The sequence below is a fragment of the Salvelinus alpinus genome, chromosome 28, assembly GCF_045679555.1.
Source record: "Salvelinus alpinus chromosome 28, SLU_Salpinus.1, whole genome shotgun sequence".
Lineage (NCBI taxonomy): Eukaryota > Metazoa > Chordata > Actinopteri > Salmoniformes > Salmonidae > Salvelinus > Salvelinus alpinus.
Window position 1 is genome coordinate 34,612,746 of NC_092113.1, and position 21,199 is coordinate 34,633,944.

The window sequence follows — 21,199 nt, forward strand, 5'->3', positions numbered from 1 at the left end:
TGAAGAAACGCTTCTCTCTCCTCAGCCTCGGCCCATGACCTCCTGACCCTGAAGCCACCACGGTCGCAGCCGGGGATGAGGGTGTGGAGAGAGACATAGGTCTAAACGGAGGCATCTCCTCTTCCTTAACATCTCTGTCCTCCATCTCTCCTCGCCCTCCTCTGCTTCCGCCTCCTCTTGGTCCTTCTCCTGTATCCCTACCCTCGGCGGCTCTCCTCTCCTGGGCCTGGGAGGAGGGGAAGTCAGAGGGGGTACTTTGCGTCCTTTCCCTCCTGCCATCCTCCTGCTCCGTCTCCTCCTCTCGCGCTCCATCAGGTTTCTCTGAGGAGTCCTCTGTCCCCGTGGGTTCTCCAGGGTCCGTCGCCATGGGGATGCCCCTCCTGCTCCCCGTCCTCTCCTCCTCCGACCCTCTGGTTCTCGTTCAGTCCCCGTCTCTCCTCTCTTTCTGTGGTCCTCTTCTTACCCAGCTTCTAGGGTTCTCTGGCTGCTGTTCTTCCAGTGTTGCTGGTGACTACGGGGCTGGGCCCTGCCACTAGAGGCTCCCGTCCTCCTCTCTCCTTTCTTTAGAGTCTTTACAGAGGCATAAAGAGGATGAGCAGCACAGTGCTTCTTATCTCCACTCCGTCCTAGCTTTATGTCCTTACTTTCTTTCTCTCCATCTCCTAAAGTGCATACCCTTTCCTGTGCACCTTACCAAGGGGACTAACCTCAATAGGCACCTCAATAAAGCCTCACCTCAGCCAACCTTACTATATACACACGCTGAGGCAGAGGAGAGTGTTTAATGTCTCTGGGAAAGAGAGGGAAGCTGAGGGAAGCTAGGGCCTCTTCCTCCTCTTCTAGATAATCTTCTCCTTCAAAGTCTTAAGGTGAATCTCCTCAGGTAAATCCTGTGAAGAAAACAAACAAACACATTAGTATTCAGCAGGCTAGTATAGCGAGATGCTAATAACTTTCCACTGTTCAAGTCATATTCAAATCATTCATTTCCAAGAACACCAGTTTCAGTTTGATGTTTGAGATTGTTTTTGTTTGATGTTCTGGGTTTGATGGTGAGGTCAGTGGAGGACTGCACAGAGGGAGGATCTGAGAATAATCAAAGTTCTCAGCTCTATCCTGGTACTATATTCCTTTCCACAGTCAGTCCTGTCTGTCAAAGAATGCCTGCTCACACTGTGTAAAATCCTATCAAATCAAATTGTTCTTATTAATGGAGAAATGTTCATACACTCCTCAGAGGAATGGTTTCCTCATTTTGAATGTAACTTATTCCTAATAGGACACTTTAAACACTGCCTGGCTAGTACCCATTTATGGTGTTACTCCCAGGCATTTCCCCAGTGTCTGTTCCATCTCCAGTGTTGATTGCCTTCTAAAAAAGGGAATATTCTGCAATGGGTTTTCTATTTCTGCAGTTTGTGCCGTAGCTAGTAGCAAACTTTTATCTTCTAAATTACTACAATCCTTAATTTGCCAGCCAGCCGATACCGACTGTTTCTTTCAGTTTCAACCCTCATAAGTCTGCTGAAGAAATGCTCCAGTAATAAGATGCTGGATAACGCAGATGGCATGTTCTATGTTTCCAGTGTTTTGGGGTTAATTCTGAAGACTGTCAGGTGATTAATTCATCTTGGATTGGGTGGCTTAAGAACAGGCCCTGCCAGAACAGGCCATGTCAGAACAGGCCATGCTACAAGCTGCCCATGTATGGTGAGACTTGAGATAATGTAGGCCTACTCTGAGGAAAGGAACCATTAAAATCTGTTAATCAAAAACCCTGATGACAGACTAATCTTTGTTATGGGCCAGTTCAACTAAGTAAAGTTTTCTACAGCCCAGCACCCCTAAAAAGTGTTGTGCATTTAACTTCATAGACTAGTTAAACGAAGGAATCTGTCATCTTGCATAGTTTTGCTTTGAGTTTGTCATCAATCAGAATTTAGTGAGTGTGTTGCAATTTTAGTTGTGTTTGGTGGAGATCAATGGTGGAGACCATTAGTCAATACAGCGGTACTAAATCCTGTTCTGATGATTAAAAATGGATGATTCAGTACTATGGACCATTCATTCCTTCATTATTCATTCATGAGCAGAGGGATCCTCTTAGCGATCTGTCAACTCTTAGCGATATCTGTCAACTCATACTTGTAGCTACTCTATTACACAGTAACAGCCTTGTCGTCTTGGTAAGCAACTCCAGTGTAGATTTGGCCTTGTGTTTTAGGTTATTGACCTGTTAGAAAGGTTATTGTCCTGCTGAAAGGTTATTGTCCTGCTGAAAGGTTATTGTCCTGCTGAAAGGTTATTGTCCTGCTGAAAGGTTATTGAAAGGTTATTGTCCTGCTGAAAGGTTATTGTCCTGCTGAAAGGTTATTGTCCTGCTGAAAGGTTATTGTCCTGCTGAAAGGTTATTGTCCTGCTGAAAGGTTATTGAAAGGTTATTGTCCTGCTGAAAGGTTATTGTCCTGCTGAAAGGTTATTGAAAGATTATTGTCCTGCTGAAAGGTTATTGTCCTGCTGAAAGGTTATTGTCCCGCTGAAAGGTTATTGTCCTGCTGTATCTGTTGGAAAGCAGACTGAACAATTTTGCTTGTACTTAGCTCTTTTCCGTTACTTTTTATAAATAAAAAAACTCCCTAGTCCTTGCTGATGACAAGCATACCCATAACGTGATGCAGCCACCACCATGCTTGAAAATATGAAGACTGGTACTCCGTGATTTGTTGTATTGGATTTGCCCCAAACATAAAGCTTTGTATTCAGGACATAAAGTTAATTTCTTTGCCACATTTTTTGCAGTTTTACTTTACTGTATTATTGCAAACAGGATGCATGTTTTGGAATATTTGTATTCTGAACAGGCTTCGTTATTTTTACTCTGTCAGTTAGGTTAGTATTGTTGAGTAACTACAATGTTGTTGATCCATCCTCAGTTTTCTATCACAGCCATTAATCTCTGTAACTATTTTAAAGTCACCATTTGCCTCATGGTGTAATCCTTGGGCGGTTTCCTTCCTCTCCTGCAACTGAGTTAGGAAGGACGCCTGTATCTTTCTCATGAGAGGGTGTATTAATACACCATCTAAAAGCTCAATTCATAACCTCACCTTGCTCAAAGGGATATTCAATGTCTGCTTTTTTTTACCCATCTACCAATAGGTGCCTTTCTTTGCGATGCATTGGAAAACGTCCCTGGTCTTTGTGGTTCAATCTGTCTTTGAAATTCACTACTCGACTGAGGGAACTTACAGATAATTGTATGTGTGGTGTACAGAGATGAGGTAGTCATTAAAAAAAAAAAAATTAAACACTATTATTGCACACAGTGTGAGTCCATGCAACTTATTATGTGACTTAAGCACATTTTTACTCCTGAACATATTTAGGCTTGCCATAACAAAGGGGTTGAATACTTTGTTAATACATTTCAGCTTTTTATTTTTTATTAATTTGTACACATTTCGAAGAACATAATTCCACTTTGACATTATGGGGTATTGTTTGAAGGCCAGTGAAACAAAATCTAAATTTAACCCATTTTAAATTCAGGCTGTAACACAACAAAATGAGGAAAAAGTCAAAGGGTGTGAATACATTCTGAAGGCACTGTACATTACTACTTAGACCCATACAGTACAGTAATACATGCTATTGCAAGCTCCTCCATCTGTAGCCTACATTAAGGCTATAGTCTGTTTACAGCATGAGGATTGAGACAAAGATGAAAGGTAGACACTATAACTATAAAGAGCACAAACTCTATTCTGTCTGTAGATACATGTCACAGGAGTACTGTGGGTCTAGCTGCTGTCTAGTCAGGTAGCTACAGTAACAGTATTCCAAACCTCTCAATTGACTTATACCTCTTTCACATTACAGTGCTAACCTGAACTTTTCTCTTTGTCCTTTCCTGTCCTTTGACCTTATCAATTGATGTGACCACAAACAAGAGAAAGGAACCAGAGTGGAGACAAACATATTATATAGGACAGACATTAGCCTGGTCCCAGATCTGTTTGTGCTATCTTGCCAACTCCTATGGTCATTGAACAATCATTGGACAAGACAGCACAAAAAGATCTGGGACCAGACATTGGGGAATGGGGACAGACATTATATAAGTGAGTCTATGAATGAGACAGACATGGGTTGATAGGTAAGGCCTCAGCAGGAAATAGGTGACACGGGGGAATATCTCCTTTAAACAAGAACTTATTCCCCAGTGTCCCCAGGGCAAGGAGTTCCCATGGAACAGAGTTATCACAGTGCATCAAACACATTCACACTGACACAGCCCATCCCTCTCTCCCTCACAGTCACTGACTCTCCTACACACACATTTACAGGCACGCAAGCACACACACACACACACACACAGACATAGGCATGTATACATGCACACGCATACATAAACACACACATATGCACATACACACACAGATGTGCGTGCGACACACACACACACACACACACACACACACACACACACACACACACACACACACACACACACACACACACACACACACACACACACACACACACACACAAAAATTGCCTATAGAAAGTCTACACACCCTTGAACTGTTTTTACATGTCGTTGTGTTACAAAGTGGGATTGAAATAGATTTAATAAAAAATGTGTGTCACAAATTTGACACAAATGTCAAAGTGAATAGAAAATGCTACACATTTTTATTAATTAATACAAATGTAATAACTAAAATATAGTCGTTGCATAAGTATTCAAGCCCTTTGTTTAGGCAAGCCTAAATTAGTTCAGAAGTAAAAATTGGTTTAACAAATCACAAAAGTTAAATGGACTCACTCTGTGTGAAATAATAGGGATTGACATGATTTTTGAATGACTACCCCTTCCTCTGTCCCCTATACATTCAACATCTGTTAGGTCCCTCAGTCAACTATTGAATTTCAAGCACAGATTCAACTACAAAGAGCAGGGAGCTTATCGAAAGCCTCATAAAGAACGGCAGTGATTGGTAGATGGGTAAGAATAACAAATCAGACATAGAATATATCATTAAGCATGGTCAAGATAATAATTATGCTGTGGATGATCTATTTAACCACCCAGACACATCAAAGATGTAGTCGTCCTTCTGAACTGAGCTGCAGGATAGGAAGGAAACTGCTTAGGGATGTCACCATGAGGCCATTGGTGATTTTAAAACGCTTACCAAGTTCAATGGCTGAGTCGGAAGAAAACTGAGGATGGATCAACAACATTGTAGTGACTCCACAATAATGACATAAATGACAGAGTGAAAAGAATAATAAAAATATTCCAAAACATGCATATGTATGCATCAAAGCACAAAAGTAATACTGCAAAAAAACACAGCAAAGGAATACACTTTTTGGCCTGAATGCAAAGCCTTATGTTTGGGGCAAATTCAACACAAAACATCACAGCGTAACTGCTTCCTTATTTTCAAGCTTGGTGGTGGCTGCATCCTGGTATGGGTATGCTTGACATCGGCAAAAACTGGGGAGTTTTTCAGGATGAAAAGAAACGGGATGGAGCAAAGCTTAGGAAAAATTCTAGAGGAAAACCAGCTTCAGTCTGCTTTATACCAGGAATTCACCATTCAGCAGGACAATAGCTGTCACGTTCCTGACCAGATGAGGAGAAAGATGAGCGTTACAATAGCTTACAACACAAAGCCAAATATACACTGCAGTTGCTTACCAAGAACACAGTGAATGTTCCTGATTGGCCTAGTTACAGTTTTGACCCAAACCTGCTTGAAAATCTATGGCAAGACATTTCTGTCTAGCCATGATCCCCAACCCCTTGACAGAGCTTGTAGAATTTCGAAAAGAATAATGGGCAAATATTGCTGTCATGTTTTGTCTTTGATCATCATGTCTTGTCCCTGTGCTTCCCTCTGCTGGTCTTATTAGGTTCTTTTCCTCTTTCTCTCTCTCTCTCTCCTCCTCCCTCTCTCCCTCTCCCGCTCTCTCTCTCTTTCGTTCCGTTCCTGCTCCCAGCTGTTTCTCATTCTCCTAACGACCTCATTTACTCTTCCACACCTGTTCCCTATTTTGCCCTCTGATTAGAGTCCCTATTTCTCCCTCTGTTTTCCGCTTCTGTCCTTGTCGGATTCTTGTTTGATGTTTGCTGTTCCTGTGTCCTTGTTCCGCCCTGTCGTGTTTTTGCCTTCTTCAGATGCTGCGTGTGAGCAGGTGTCTATGTCAGCTACGGCCTGTGCCTTCCTGAAGCGACCTGCGGTCTGTGGTCGCGTCTCCTGTCGTTCCTCTCTACTGACGAGAGGATTTCAGTTTCCTGTTTTGGATTTACCTTTGATATATCCAGGAGAATCATTGTTTGTTTGATACTGGAATAAAGACTCTGTTTCTATTACGTCGCTTTTGGGTCCTCATTCACCTGCATAACAGAAGAATCCGACCAAGATGGACCCAGCGACTATGGATTCTCTCAACACTGCCGTCGAGTTCCAGGGAGCAATGCTCGGCAGACACGAGCAGGAATTGTTTGCTGCTCGTCATGCCGTTGAGACCCTGGCCGCTCAGGTCTCCGATCTCTCTGGACAGTTTCTGAGTCTTCGTCTCGTGCCACCAGCTACTTCCTGGTCTTCCGAGTCTCCGGAACCTAGGGTTAATAACCCACCATGTTACTCTGGGCAGCCCACTGAGTGTCGCTCCTTTCTCACCCAGTGTGATATTGTGTTCTCTCTCCAGCCCAACACGTACTCAAGAGAGAGAGCTCGGATCGCTTACGTCATATCACTCCTTACTGGTCGGGCTCGGGAGTGGGGCACAGCTATCTGGGAGGCAAGGGCTGAGTGTTCTAACGTTTATCAGAGCTTTAAAGAGGAGATGATACGGGTTTTTGATCGTTCAGTTTTTGGGAAGGAGGCTTCCAGGGCCCTGGCTTCCCTATGTCAGGGTGATCGATCCATAACGGATTACTCTATAGAGTTTCGCACTCTTGCTGCATCCAGTGACTGGAACGAGCCGGCGTTGCTCGCTCGTTTTCTGGAGGGACTCCACGCTGAGGTTAAGGATGAGATTCTCTCCCGGGAGGTTCCTTCCAGCGTGGACTCTTTGATTGCACTCGCCATCCGCATAGAACGACGGGTAGATCTTCGTCACCGAGCTCGTGGAAGAGAGCTCGCGTTAACGGTGTTTCCCCTCTCCGCATCTCAACCATCTCCTCCCACCGGCTCAGAGACTGAGCCCATGCAGCTGGGAGGTATTCGCATCTCGACTAAGGAGAGGGAACGGAGAATCACCAACCGCCTTTGCCTCTATTGCGGTTCTGCTGGACATTTTGTCATGTCATGTCCAGTAAAAGCCAGAGCTCATCAGTAAGCGGAGGGCTACTGGTGAGCGCTACTACTCAGGTCTCTCCATCAAGATCCTGTACTACCTTGTCGGTCCATCTACGCTGGACCGGTTCGGCTGCTTCCTGCAGTGCCTTGATAGACTCTGGGGCTGAGGGTTGTTTTATGGACGAAGCATGGGCTCGGAAACATGACATTCCTCTCAGACAGTTAGGGAAGCCCACGCCCATGTTCGCCTTAGATGGTAGTCTTCTCCCCAGTATCAGATGTGAGACACTACCTTTAACCCTCACAGTATCTGGTAACCACAGTGAGACCATTTCCTTTTTGATTTTTCGTTCACCTTTTACACCTGTTGTTTTGGGTCATCCCTGGCTAGTATGTCATAATCCTTCTATTAATTGGTCTAGTAATTCTATCCTATCCTGGAACGTTTCTTGTCATGTGAAGTGTTTAATGTCTGCTATCCCTCCTGTGTCTTCTGTCCCCTCTACTCAGGAGGAACCTGGTGATTTGACAGGAGTGCCGGAGGAATATCATGATCTGCGCACGGTCTTCAGTCGGTCCAGAGCCAGCTCCCTTCCTCCTCACCGGTCGTATGATTGTTGTATTGATCTCCTTCCGGGGACCACTCCCCCTCGGGGTAGACTATACTCTCTGTCGGCTCCCGAACGTAAGGCTCTCGAGGATTATCTGTCTGTTTCTCTCGACGCCGGTACCGTGGTGCCTTCTTCCTCTCCCGCCGGAGCGGGATTTTTCTTTGTTAAGAAGAAGGACGGTACTCTGCGTCCCTGCGTGGATTATCGAGGGCTGAATGACATAACGGTTAAGAATCGTTATCCGCTTCCCCTTATGTCGTCAGCCTTCGAGATTTTGCAGGGAGCCAGGTTCTTTACTAAGTTGGACCTTCGTAACGCTTACCATCTCGTACGCATCAGAGAGGGGGACGAGTGGAAAACGGCGTTTAACACTCCGTTAGGGCATTTTGAATACCGGGTTCTGCCGTTCGGTCTCGCTAATGCTCCAGCTGTCTTTCAGGCATTAGTTAATGATGTACTGAGAGACATGCTGAACATTTTTGTTTTCGTTTACCTTGACGATATCCTGATTTTTTCACCGTCACTCGAGATTCATGTTCAGCACGTTCGACGTGTACTCCAGCGCCTTTTAGAGAATTGTCTCTACGTGAAGGCTGAGAAGTGCGCCTTTCATGTCTCCTCTGTCACATTTCTCGGTTCTGTTATTTCCGCTGAAGGCATTCAGATGGATCCCGCTAAGGTCCAGGCTGTCAGCGATTGGTCCGTTCCTAAGTCACGTGTCGAGTTGCAGCGCTTTCTCGGTTTCGCTAATTTCTATCGGCGTTTCATTCGTAATTTCGGTCAAGTGGCTGCCCCTCTCACAGCTCTGACTTCTGTCAAGACTTGCTTTAAGTGGTCCGGTTCCGCCCAGGGAGCTTTTGATCTCCTCAAGAAGCGTTTTACATCCGCCCCTATCCTTGTTACTCCTGACGTCACTAAACAATTCATTGTCGAGGTTGACGCTTCAGAGGTGGGCGTGGGAGCCATTCTGTCTCAGCGCTTCCATTCTGACGATAAGGTCCATCCTTGCGCTTACTTTTCTCATCGCCTGTCGCCATCGGAACGCAACTATGATGTGGGTAACCGCGAACTGCTCGCCATCCGCTTAGCCATAGGCGAATGGCGACAGTGGTTGGAGGGGGCGACCGTCCCTTTTGTCGTTTGGACTGACCATAAGAACCTTGAGTACATCCGTTCTGCCAAACGACTTAATGCACGTCAAGCTCGTTGGGCGTTGTTTTTCGCTCGTTTCGAGTTCGTGATTTCCTATCGTCCGGGAAATAAGAACACCAAGCCTGATGCCTTATCCCGTCTCTTTAGTTCTTCTGTGGCTTCTACCGACCCCGAGGGGATTCTCCCTGAAGGGCGTGTTGTCGGGTTGACTGTCTGGGGAATTGAGAGACAGGTAAAGCAAGCACTCACTCACACTGCGTCGCCGCGCGCTTGTCCTAGTAACCTTCTGTTCGTTCCTGTCTCTACTCGTCTGGCTGTTCTTCAGTGGGCTCACTCTGCCAAGTTAGCTGGCCACCCCGGCGTTCGGGGTACGCTTGCTTCTATTCGCCAGCGGTTTTGGTGGCCTACTCAGGAGCGGGACACGCGCCGTTTCGTGGCTGCTTGTTCGGACTGCGCGCAGACTAAGTCAGGTAACTCTCCTCCTGCCGGTCGTCTCAGACCGCTTCCCATTCCTTCTCGACCATGGTCTCACATCGCCTTAGACTTTATTACCGGTCTGCCTTCGTCTGCGGGGAAGACTGTGATTCTTACGGTTATCGATAGGTTCTCTAAGGCGGCACATTTCATTCCCCTCGCTAAGCTTCCTTCCGCTAAGGAGACGGCACAAATCATCATTGAGAATGTGTTCAGAATTCATGGCCTCCCGTTAGACGCCGTTTCAGACAGAGGTCCGCAATTCACGTCACAGTTTTGGAGGGAGTTCTGTCGTTTGATTGGTGCTTCCGTCAGTCTCTCTTCCGGGTTTCATCCCCAGTCTAACGGTCAAGCAGAAAGGGCCAATCAGTCGATTGGTCGCATATTACGCAGCCTTTCGTTTCGAAACCCTGCGTCTTGGGCAGAACAGCTCCCCTGGGCTGAGTACGCTCACAACTCGCTTCCTTCGTCTGCTACCGGGCTATCTCCGTTTCAGAGTAGTCTTGGGTACCAGCCTCCTCTGTTCTCGTCCCAGCTCGCCGAGTCCAGCGTTCCCTCCGCTCAGGCTTTTGTCCAACGTTGTGAGCGCACCTGGAGGAGGGTCAGGTCTGCACTTTGCCGTTACAGGGCGCAGACTGTGAGAGCCGCCAATAAACGTAGGATTAAGAGTCCTAGGTATTGTCGCGGTCAGAGAGTGTGGCTTTCCACTCGTAACCTTCCCCTTACGACAGCTTCTCGCAAGTTGACTCCGCGGTTCATTGGTCCGTTCCGTGTCTCTCAGGTCGTCAATCCTGTCGCTGTGCGACTGCTTCTTCCGCGACATCTTCGTCGCGTCCACCCTGTCTTCCATGTCTCTTGTGTCAAGCCTTTTCTTCGCGCCCCCGTTCGTCTTCCCTCCCCCCCCCCCGTCCTTGTCGAGGGCGCTCCTATTTACAAGGTACGGAAGATCATGGACATGCGTTCTCGGGGACGTGGTCACCAGTACTTAGTGGATTGGGAGGGTTACGGTCCTGAGGAGAGGAGTTGGGTTCCATCTCGGGACGTGCTGGACCGTTCGTTGATTGATGATTTCCTTCGTTGCCGCCAGGGTTCCTCCTCGAGTGCGCCAGGAGGCGCTCGGTGAGTGGGGGGGTACTGTCATGTTTTGTCTTTGATCATCATGTCTTGTCCCTGTGCTTCCCTCTGCTGGTCTTATTAGGTTCTTTTCCTCTTTCTCTCTCTCTCTCTCCTCCTCCCTCTCTCCCTCTCCCGCTCTCTCTCTCTTTCGTTCCGTTCCTGCTCCCAGCTGTTTCTCATTCTCCTAACGACCTCATTTACTCTTCCACACCTGTTCCCTATTTTGCCCTCTGATTAGAGTCCCTATTTCTCCCTCTGTTTTCCGCTTCTGTCCTTGTCGGATTCTTGTTTGATGTTTGCTGTTCCTGTGTCCTTGTTCCGCCCTGTCGTGTTTTTGCCTTCTTCAGATGCTGCGTGTGAGCAGGTGTCTATGTCAGCTACGGCCTGTGCCTTCCTGAAGCGACCTGCGGTCTGTGGTCGCGTCTCCTGTCGTTCCTCTCTACTGACGAGAGGATTTCAGTTTCCTGTTTTGGATTTACCTTTGATATATCCAGGAGAATCATTGTTTGTTTGATACTGGAATAAAGACTCTGTTTCTATTACGTCGCTTTTGGGTCCTCATTCACCTGCATAACAATTGCACAATCCAGGCGTGCAAAGATCTTATAGGCTTTCCCAAGAAGACTCATAGCTGTAATCTGAGGCTGGCACTAAGACAGCATTGAATGAGCTGTATTCTGCTATAAGAAAACAAGAAGACGCTCACCCAGAGGTGGCGCTCCTAGTAGCCGGGGACTTTAATGCAGGGAAACTTAAATCCGTTTACCAAATTTCTATCAGCATGTTAAATGTTCAACCAGAGGAAAAAACACTGGAACATCTTTATTCCACACACAGAGATGCATACAAAGCTCTCCCTCGTCCTCCATTTGGCAAATCTGACCATAATTCTATCCTCCTGATTCCTGCTTACAAGCAAAAATTAAAGCAGGACGCACCAGTGACTCGATCAATAGAAAAGGGGTCAGATGAAGTAGATACTAAACTACAGGACTGTTTTGCTAGCACAGACTGAAATATGTTCCGGAATTCCTCCAATGGCATTGAGGAGTACACCACATCAGCCACTGGCTTCATCAATAAGTGTATCAATGACGTCGTCCCCACAGTGACCGTATGTACATACCCCAACCAGAAGCCATGGATTACAGGCAACATCCGTACTGAGCTAAAGGTTAGAGCTGCCGCTTTCAAGGAGTGGGACTCTAACCCGGAAGCTTATAAGAAATCCCGCTATGCCCTCTGACAAACCATCAAACAGACAAAGCATCAATACAGGACTAAGATCGAATCGTACAACACCGGCTCGGACACTCGTCGGATGTGGCAGGGCTTGCAAACCATTACAGACTACAATGGGAAGCACAGCCGAGAGCTGCCCAGTGACACGAGCCTACCAGACGAGCTAAAACTACTTCTAAGCTCGCTTCGAGGCAAATAACACTGAAACATGCATGAGAGCACCAGGTGTTCCGGAAGACTGTGTGATTACGCTCTCCGCAGCCGATGTGAGTAAGACCTTTAAACAGGTCAACATTCACAAGGCCGCAGGGCAAGACGGATTAACAGGACATGTACTGCGAGCATGCGCTGACCAACTGGCAAGTGTCTTCACTGACATTGTCAGCCTCTCCCTGTCCGAGTCTGTAATACCAACATGTTTTAAGCAGACCACCATAGTGCCTGTGCCCAAGAACACTAAGGTAACCTGCCTAAATGACTACCGACCCGTAGCACTCACGTCTGCAGCCATGAAGTGCTGGTCATGGCTCACATCAACACCCTTATTCCAGAAACCCTAGACCCACTCCAATTTGCATACCGCCCCAACAGATACACAGATGATGCAATCGCTATTACACTCCACACTGCCCTTTCCCACCTGGACAAAAGGAACACCTATGTGAGAATGCTATTAATTGACTACAGCTCTGCGTTTAACACCATAGTGCCCTCAAAGCTCATAAATAAGCTAAGGACCCTGGGACTAAACACCTCCCTCTGCAACTGGATCCTGGACATCCAGGTGGTAAGGGTAGTCCCTTCCTGTACTCCCTGTTCACTCATGACTGCACGGCCAGGCACGACTCCAACACCATCATTAAATTTGCCGATGACACAACAGTGGTAGGCATGATCGCCGACAACGACGAGACTGCCTATAGGGAGGAGGTCAGAGACTTGGACATGTGGTGCCAGGACAACAACCTCTCCCTCAGCGTGATCAAGACAAATGAGATTATTGTGGACTACAGGAAAAAGAGGACCAAGCACGCCCCCATTGTCATCGACTGGGCTGCAGTGGAATAGGTTGAGAGCTTCAAGTTCCTTGGTGTCCACATCACCATGGTCCAAGCACACCAAGACAGTCGTGAAGAGAGCACGACAAAACCTATTCCCCCTCAGGAGACTGAATGGGTCCTCAGATCCTCAAAAGGTTCTACAGCTGCACCATCGAGAGCATCCCGACTGGTTGCATCCCTCCCTGGTATGGCAACTGCTCGGCCTCCGACCACAAGAGACTACAGAGGGTAGTGCGAACGGCACAGTACATCACTGGGGCCAAGCTTCCTATACCAGGCGGTGTCAGAGGAAGGCCCTAAAAATTGTCAAAGACTCCAGCCACCCTAGTCATAGACTGTTCTCTCTGTTATCGCATGGCGAGCGGTACCGGAGTGCCAAGTCTAGGTCCAAGAGGCTTCTAAACAGCTTTTACCCCCAAGCCATAAGAGTCCTGAACATCTAATCAAATGGCTACCTAGGCTATTTTCATTGCCCCCCCCCCCCCACCCCCTTTTACACTGTTGCTACTCTCTGTTGCTATTATCTATGCATTGTCACTTTAAGAACTCTACCTACAGTACATGTACATATTACCTCAACTAACCGGTGCCCCCGCACATTGACTCTGTACTGTTACCCCCCTGTATATAGTCTCACTATTGTTATTTTACTGCTGCTCTTTAATTACTTGTTACTTTTATTTCTTATTCTTATCCATATTTTTATTTAATTTTTATTTAAAATTTTAATTTTTTCAAAATTTTATCCCCTTTTCTCCCCAATTTTCGTGGTATCCAATCGCTAGTAATTACTATCTTGTCTCATCGCTACAACTCCCGTACGGGCTCGGGAGAGACGAAGGTCGAAAGCCACGCGTCCTCCGAAGCACAACCCAACCAAGCCACACTGCTTCTTAACACAGCGCGCCTCCAACCCGGAAGCCAGCCGCACCAATGTGTCGGAGGAAACACTGTGCACCTGGCCCCCTTGGTTAGCGCGTACTGCGCCCGGCCCGCCACAGGAGTCGCTGGAGCGCGATGAGACAAGGATATCCCTACCGGCCAAACCCTCCCTAACGACGCTAGCCCAATTGTGCGTCGCCCCACGGACCTCCCGGTTGCGGCCGGCTGCGACAGAGCCTGGGCGCGAACCCAGAGACTCTGGTGGGGCAGCTAGCACTGCGATGCAGTGCCCTAGACCACTGCGCCACCCGGGAGGCCATCCATATTTTTTTTAACTGCATTGTTGGTTAGGGGCTCGTAAGTAAGCATTTCACTGTAAGTTCTACACCTGTTGTTTTCGGCGCATGTGACAAATAAAATTTGATTTGATCACCGCCAAAGGTGATTCTAACAATACTTATCTAATAAAGGTTTATTAGTGTTTTATTTTTCATTAATCTTTCTGATTCTTAATTTTTTATAATAAAAAAAAAACAATGAATCCCAATTTGTAACACAATAAAATGTGAAGAAATCCAAGGGGGTAAATACTTACCTAATCAACGTATATTAGTGTTTAATTTTTCAACAATCGTAATTTTGGGGGGAATTTTTCTTCTACTTTTTCATAGTATTTTGTGTAGATTATGGGGGAAAAAACTACGATGAAATCAATTTTAATCCCACTTTGTAACATAATAAAATGTGAAGAAATCCAAGGGGGGGTGTAGACTTTTCTTTAGGCACTGTATATATGTATATACACACACACACACACACACACACACACACACACACACACACACACACACACACACACACACACACACACACACACACACACACACACACAAAACTGTAACATACGTGCGTGCACAACACATGTCCCCTTTAAAAATAAAACAAATCCTGACACCAGGGAAATTACATCCCATGTTGGTGTGACAGGTTAAAGGAAATACTAATAGCCTGTTATACATTAAAAAGTATTAGTAAATTCATAGTATGTGAGGATCTTAAAACATCTAAGGTTAAGAAGATCATGCAGTCAGTATTAGTTGATAGATTGATAACATTTATATAATTCTGTTAAAATCCGTCAAGCATGCAAAGGGTACGAATTGTGAGAGGAATGTGTAAACGTTATGTTGATTCCTTTATGTTGTCGTGGATAAAAGTGCTAATCTGTGATCTACTAAATGCTCTTAATCTATGAGCCTGAGATCGATTGCTCTGGTCTCCACTCAAGTTCACGGAGAATTCGCGGTCTTTTTCTCATTGCACTAAACGTTCAATGAGTAAACATTCCGTATCACTATCGTGATTCTTTCTACCCTTTTTCAGGTACATTATTGATGATTAAAAAGAGTAATTTAAATGTAATAACTTGATAACATGTCAAGAGTGTTTAAGGTTTGTTTAGTAACATGTTGAGGAAGTTGGTTGGGTTTGCAGAGAGTAATGTGAGCCGTGCTCGGTTGCAGCTAGCTTCGTACTGCTAGGTACTGCTACGTAGCTGCCATTTTATGTCGATTGTGAATGAACGTGTGCGCTGTTGGTAAGATGTTTTGCGGCGTTATTTGTGTGGTTGTTTTTCAAACACTTTGTTGCCTGTTGATGAATTGTGTTATGGTTTACTGAGTTAAAGCTTTGCTTGACAGTTATATTGAAAACAGTATTTGTTTCAGTGATGTACAGTGTATACTGTTATGATTTGAATAAGCCTTGTACCCTACAAAACCTATCGTTCCTGTAGATCTGTTGTTCTGTAAAATGTGTTATTTATGTAAAATGATTGCACTAAACGTTCAATGAGTAAACATTCCGTATCACTATCGTGATTCTTTCTACCCTTTTTCAGGGGTGTAACATTTTTGGAGGCTTCGCTGAGATTGCTGCTCAGATGTCCAGTTTCCACATCCTGGTTGCTGAATTCCGAGCCAGCTAAATCCCCACATAATAACTCAGGCAGGCTGCAGTGAGGAAAGTGTTGCTGTTCGAGGAGAGCTGGAAGTTGGTGGTTAAGTACGTGTCCACTGAGGCCATTGATCGACCATCAGAGACAGTAAGGACCATCTAATTCAGAGTCAACTCCTGCACAGTAAAAGTTCCTCCTGTTCTGTCAACATGACAACCGCCTTGGAAGAACTACAGGAAGAGGTAGTAGGAGAATTGCACACCCTGACTAAAGATAAGTTACTAGAGATATGTGATTTCCTTGACATATCAGGCGAACAGAGAAGAGATGTTCAAGACAAATCCCGCATATCATTGATGACTCACATTATGAGGTTCCTTGGAAGAGAGGAAGTTGCGGAGTTAGAAGATGGCGGCATGTCGGAATTGTTGCTACTTAAAGAGACAATGACAGAGATAAGTGGCAAAGATAACAAAACATGGCAAACTGACCATGATATTGAAACAGACGGAATACATCACAGAATAGAGGAACTGAGAACTGTAACCCCACAACAAAGGGTGGGAACTGAGCAGATTACTGCAGCCAAAGCCAGTGATTCTCTGCGTCAGCCCCAACCCCATGCCAATCTTCAGGGGAGCGTGCCGCTCTCACCCAATGCACAGCCCAGCTCATACTGGCGCAAAGAGTTTAAAATTTCTGGTCAGATAGGTGAACCGGGCCAGAAAGATAAACTGATTTTTTCCAGCCTTGCCCATCAGATCGAGAATGGACTTAACAGAGGCTATCCTGAGGTAGAAATAGTAGATGCAGTAGTCAGGGCTATTTCTCCAGGCTCACAGCTACGCAGTTACTTGGAAGGTAAACCCCAGCTAACTCTTACCACACTTAGATGTATCCTGCGTTCCCACTTCCAAGAGAAGAGTGCAACAGAGCTTTACAAACAGCTAGCTTCAGAAGCACAGCATAGCAAGGAGACCCCTCAAAGCTTCCTGATGTGCGTCTTAGATTTGAGGCAAAAAGTACTGTTTGCATCCCAGGAGTCAGAATCAGGGCTTAAGTATGACCCTGCTCTAGTCCAGCGCATGTGTTTACACACAGTCCTTACAGGTCTCCAGAGTGACAGTATCAGGATAGACATGCAGCCTCTCCTGCTAGATAGCGAAACATCAGATGAGGTTTTGCTAGAGAAGCTTAACATTGCTTGTGCTAATGAGATAGAAAGACGAAACAAAAAGAGGTTTCATGCCCCACAGCCTGCTACAACTGTAAGTGTAGTCCAGTTTGAAGATACGCCATCCACAAAGTGTCCTGTGAAGGAAGCCGACGTTAAGATACCCGCAGAACTGTTAACAGAGTTAGCTGAACTTAAGACAGGTGTAGCTTCTCTAAAAGGTCTCAGTGCAGAGATTGCTCAGATTAAGGAGACATTACAGCAGCCTATGTTTCGGTCACCGCCTTGTGCCTATGCCCCACCTCCAGTTAGGAGGCCAGATAGGGACCCCCAGCCACCTGTGTCCCAGCAGCAGTATTACAGCAACTACAGCCAGTCCCAAGCACCTGACCCTGCGCAGCATCAATATGCACCTAACCGGTATGCCAACCGCTCTGCTCAAGCTCCAAGGAGGTGTTTTGTCTGCCAGCAGGCCAGAACAGATGCACGCTGCACACACTGCTTCCGATGTGGGAGTGGAGAACATTTTCAAGCTGGATGTAAAATCCGGGGAGTCAGACCATCAAGGGAGGCCCATTTAAACGGGGAAAGGTTACCGCTGAGGGACGAGTGTTAACCGTAGCTACCAAAAAGTCCCAGAAATGTGCAAATTGTGCCAGAGAAGATTCATTTGAGAACCTGAAACAATGTTCATCATGTAAAGAGACACTACTGTTCCAAAGTATGTCAAAACCAACATTGGATTAAACATAAGGAAAAATGCACTCACCTGAAAATTAACTCTACCAGTGAAAGGTTTTCCTGCACAGAGGAAAATGCCCACTCCTTACCATCCCTAGCTCAAGGTCGCTACCCCCGTAAGGTCACCTCGCTAGTCGGCAGACAGTGCCTTATTGAGTGTCACCTGAATCGCCACCACCTCCAAGCTCTATGGGACACAGGCTCTCAGGTATCGGTCATTGATGAACGATGGAAAGAGGAATCTCTCCCAAACGCAAGGCTGAGAGATGTTTCAGAAATCCTGGACTCACCTGCTGATCTAAGGTTGACTGCAGCAAATGGGACTGAAATGCCGTACCTGGGATGGATTGAAACAACTTTTCGGCTAGCCTCTGAAACTGACGAAACAAAGGAACTGATCATCCCAGTGCTGGTAATGAAAGGCTGTCACCTATCTCATCCCATCATAGGTTTCAATGTTATCGAGCACATCCTGACAATGACCGAAAAGACTAAACGATACAGTACAATAAAAACAGCTTTCCCAAGCCTCAAAAGAAACAAGGTGAGTGCTTTTATACAGGCTGTTAGCGCAGAACAGACAGATGAATACGCAGTGAAAACCAAGAAAGAGAAGGTTGCTGTACCAAAACACAGTAGCATTCAGATTGAGTGCCGTGTAGCTTCCCAGCCTTTCAAAGAGGACATGACAATGCTTTTCCAGCCAGACCTGAACCCGCAGTGGCCAGACGACCTTGAGTTCTTTGACACACTAGTCAGAGTCAGGAAAGGTGCTTTTCCAGTTATCAGGCTTGATGTCTCTAACCCTACTGACCACGACATTGCCCTGCTAGGACGCACAATAATCGGTACAGTACAAACCATTATGACTGTGTTACCTGCCCAAGTCTTTGAAAAAACTGTCACCCCAGCCACAGTGAATCACACCAGCGTTCGAACCCCATGTACTGCTACTGAACAGTGGGATCCACCAGTAGGTTTAACTCACCTAACCGAAGAGCAGAGAGAGGTTGTTAGGCAAATGCTTAGAGAAGAGTGTCACTCCTTCTCCAGATCAGACAATGACATTGGCTGCATTGAACGATTGAAAATGACTATTTCTCTAAAGGACTCTGAACCAGTCAAGCGCACATACATGTCAGTGCCCAGGCCACTGTATCAGGAGATGAAGGGTTACCTTTATGACCTCATAGCCCAGGGCTGGGTTAGGAAGTCAAACTCTTCATATTCTTCACCTGTCGTGTGCGTTCGTAAGAAGGATGGGACCCTCCGGTTGTGTATAGATTACAGAGACCTGAACAGAAAGACACATCCCGACCGCCAGCCCATCCCTCGGGTCCAAGACATCATGGACAGTTTAGGTGGTAATTCCTGGTTCTCCCTCTTAGATCAGGGAAAAGCTTATCACCAGGGGTTCATCTCTGAAGAAAGCAGACCACTGACAGCATTTGTGACCCCGTGGGGACTCTATGAGTGGATACGGATGCCATTCGGCCTCATGAACGCTCCTGCAGCTTTTCAGCGGTGTATGGAGGAGTGTTTGGAAGGGCTCCGGGATGACATCTGCATTCCTTATCTGGACGACACGCTTGTTTTCAGTAAAACTTTCGACAGCCATGTGAATGATGTGCGAAAAGTTTTGCAGCGTCTCAGAGAGTATGGCTTTAAACTCAAACCAAGTAAGTGTGATCTCTTTAAACCCCAGGTCCGTTATTTGGGCAGAGTAGTGTCTGCAGAGGGCAGCCGAGTTGACCCAGCCGATTTTGAAGCAGTAAGAGCATTGAAAGAAATCAGACCAGGGACTGTGGGCCAGCTCAGACAAATGCTGGGTTTACTCACTTACTACAGACAGTACATCAAAGACTTTTCTAGGAGGGCCAGCTGCCTGTATGACCTCCTGAAAGCAGATTCAGAGAAATTACCTGACCACCCACGGAAAAGAAAAACAAAGAAAATAAGTCATGTGGTGCCCTCAAACAAGCCAATCCTGTGGACTGACCAGCATCAACAGGCACTTGAACAGCTGATTGAGTGTTTGCTTCACCCACCAGTCTTAGGTTTTCCTGATTTCACTCAGCCATTTGTTGTACACACTGATGCGTCACACCAAGGCTTGGGAGCAGTTCTCTATCAAAAGCAAGATGGGAAGCTTAGGGTCATTGCTTATGGCTCTCGAACCTTAACAGCAGCTGAGAAGAACTATCACTACCACTCGGGCAAGCTAGAATTTCTAGCTCTAAAATGGGCAATCACTGATAAGTTCCATGATTATTTGTACTATGCTCCGTCCTTCACTGTATACAGCGATAACAACCCGCTCAGCTACATTCTGTCTACTGCGAAACTGAACGCAACCACTTCCAGGTGGGTTTCAGAATTGGCTGATTTCCACTTCACAATAAAGTACAGGCCAGGCAGAGAGAACGGTGATGCAGATGCGTTGTCAAGGATGCCACTGGATGTAGAGTCACTGATGAGAGAATGTTCTGAGGAACTTCCACCAGACACCATTGCCGCCACGATACAAGCAGTTGAGGTACAGAAAGAGGCTGTTGTACCTTGGTCACTTTCAGCTGCAGCTATGTCAGTATCAGCTGAAGGTGAGACAACCACTGCAACAACCAGCTCGATCCCAAAAGATGGGATAAGAGAAGCACAAGAATCTGATCCGGTCATCCGTCCTGTGCTCAATTTCAAACTGTCGGGTTTCAAACCGCCAGTTAAAGAGCAAAAGGAATTCAGTCCAAAGACAAAATGCCTATTCAGAGAATGGGACAAATTGACAATAGACAGTGATGGCATTCTGTACAGAATCACTACAGCCCGCAAGCAGTTAGTTCTACCAGAGCAGTACAAAGGTAAAGTGATGGAAGAGTTGCACAATAACATGGGACACCAAGGTACTGACCGCACTGTATCACTAGTATGTGACCGCTTCTTCTGGCCATATATGCAATCTGACATCGAGCACTATGTGACTAAAACTTGTAGCTGTGTCAAGCAGAAAAAGCCAGCCCATGAAGCAAGAGCTCCTCTGACAAACATTGTGACAACACAGCCATTTGAACTGGTATGTATAGACTTCCTTCATCTCGACAGATGCAAAGGGGGATATGAGTACATCCTCGTGATTGTTGATCATTTTACACGTTTCACTCAAGCCTACGCCACCACATCAAAGTCAGGTAAAACTGCTGCAAATCTCATCTTCAATGACTTTGCCCTGAAGTTTGGGTTCCCGTCCCGCATCCACCATGACCAAGGGGGAAAATTTGAAAATCAGTTGTTCCATCAGTTAAAGAAACTCAGTGGCATGGCGGGGTCCAGAACAACACCCTACCACCCGATGGGGAACGGTCAAGTGGAACGCATGAACAGAACATTGTTGCAAATGTTAAAGACACTAACTGAGACACAAAAGTCAAATTGGAAGGAGTCTCTGAACAAACTGGTTTATGCCTATAACTGCACCC

The 21,199-nt window shown here is 46.1% G+C and overlaps 1 protein-coding gene across 4 annotated transcripts in view; it reads right to left on the reverse strand.

The window, feature by feature from the left end:
* The window catches only part of LOC139558020 (serine/threonine-protein kinase Wnk-like), a 118,466-nt gene that overhangs the window by 82,786 nt on the left and 14,481 nt on the right, over positions 1-21,199 (reverse strand). For all 4 annotated transcript variants that reach the window (XM_071373426.1, XM_071373428.1, XM_071373427.1 and 1 more), the window contains exon 2: positions 1-890. This exon is cut by the window's left edge and continues 416 nt beyond it. In XM_071373426.1, the coding sequence (XP_071229527.1) occupies positions 1-367 (367 nt within the window). In that variant the 5' untranslated portion in view covers positions 368-890. The remainder of the gene's footprint in view (positions 891-21,199) is intronic.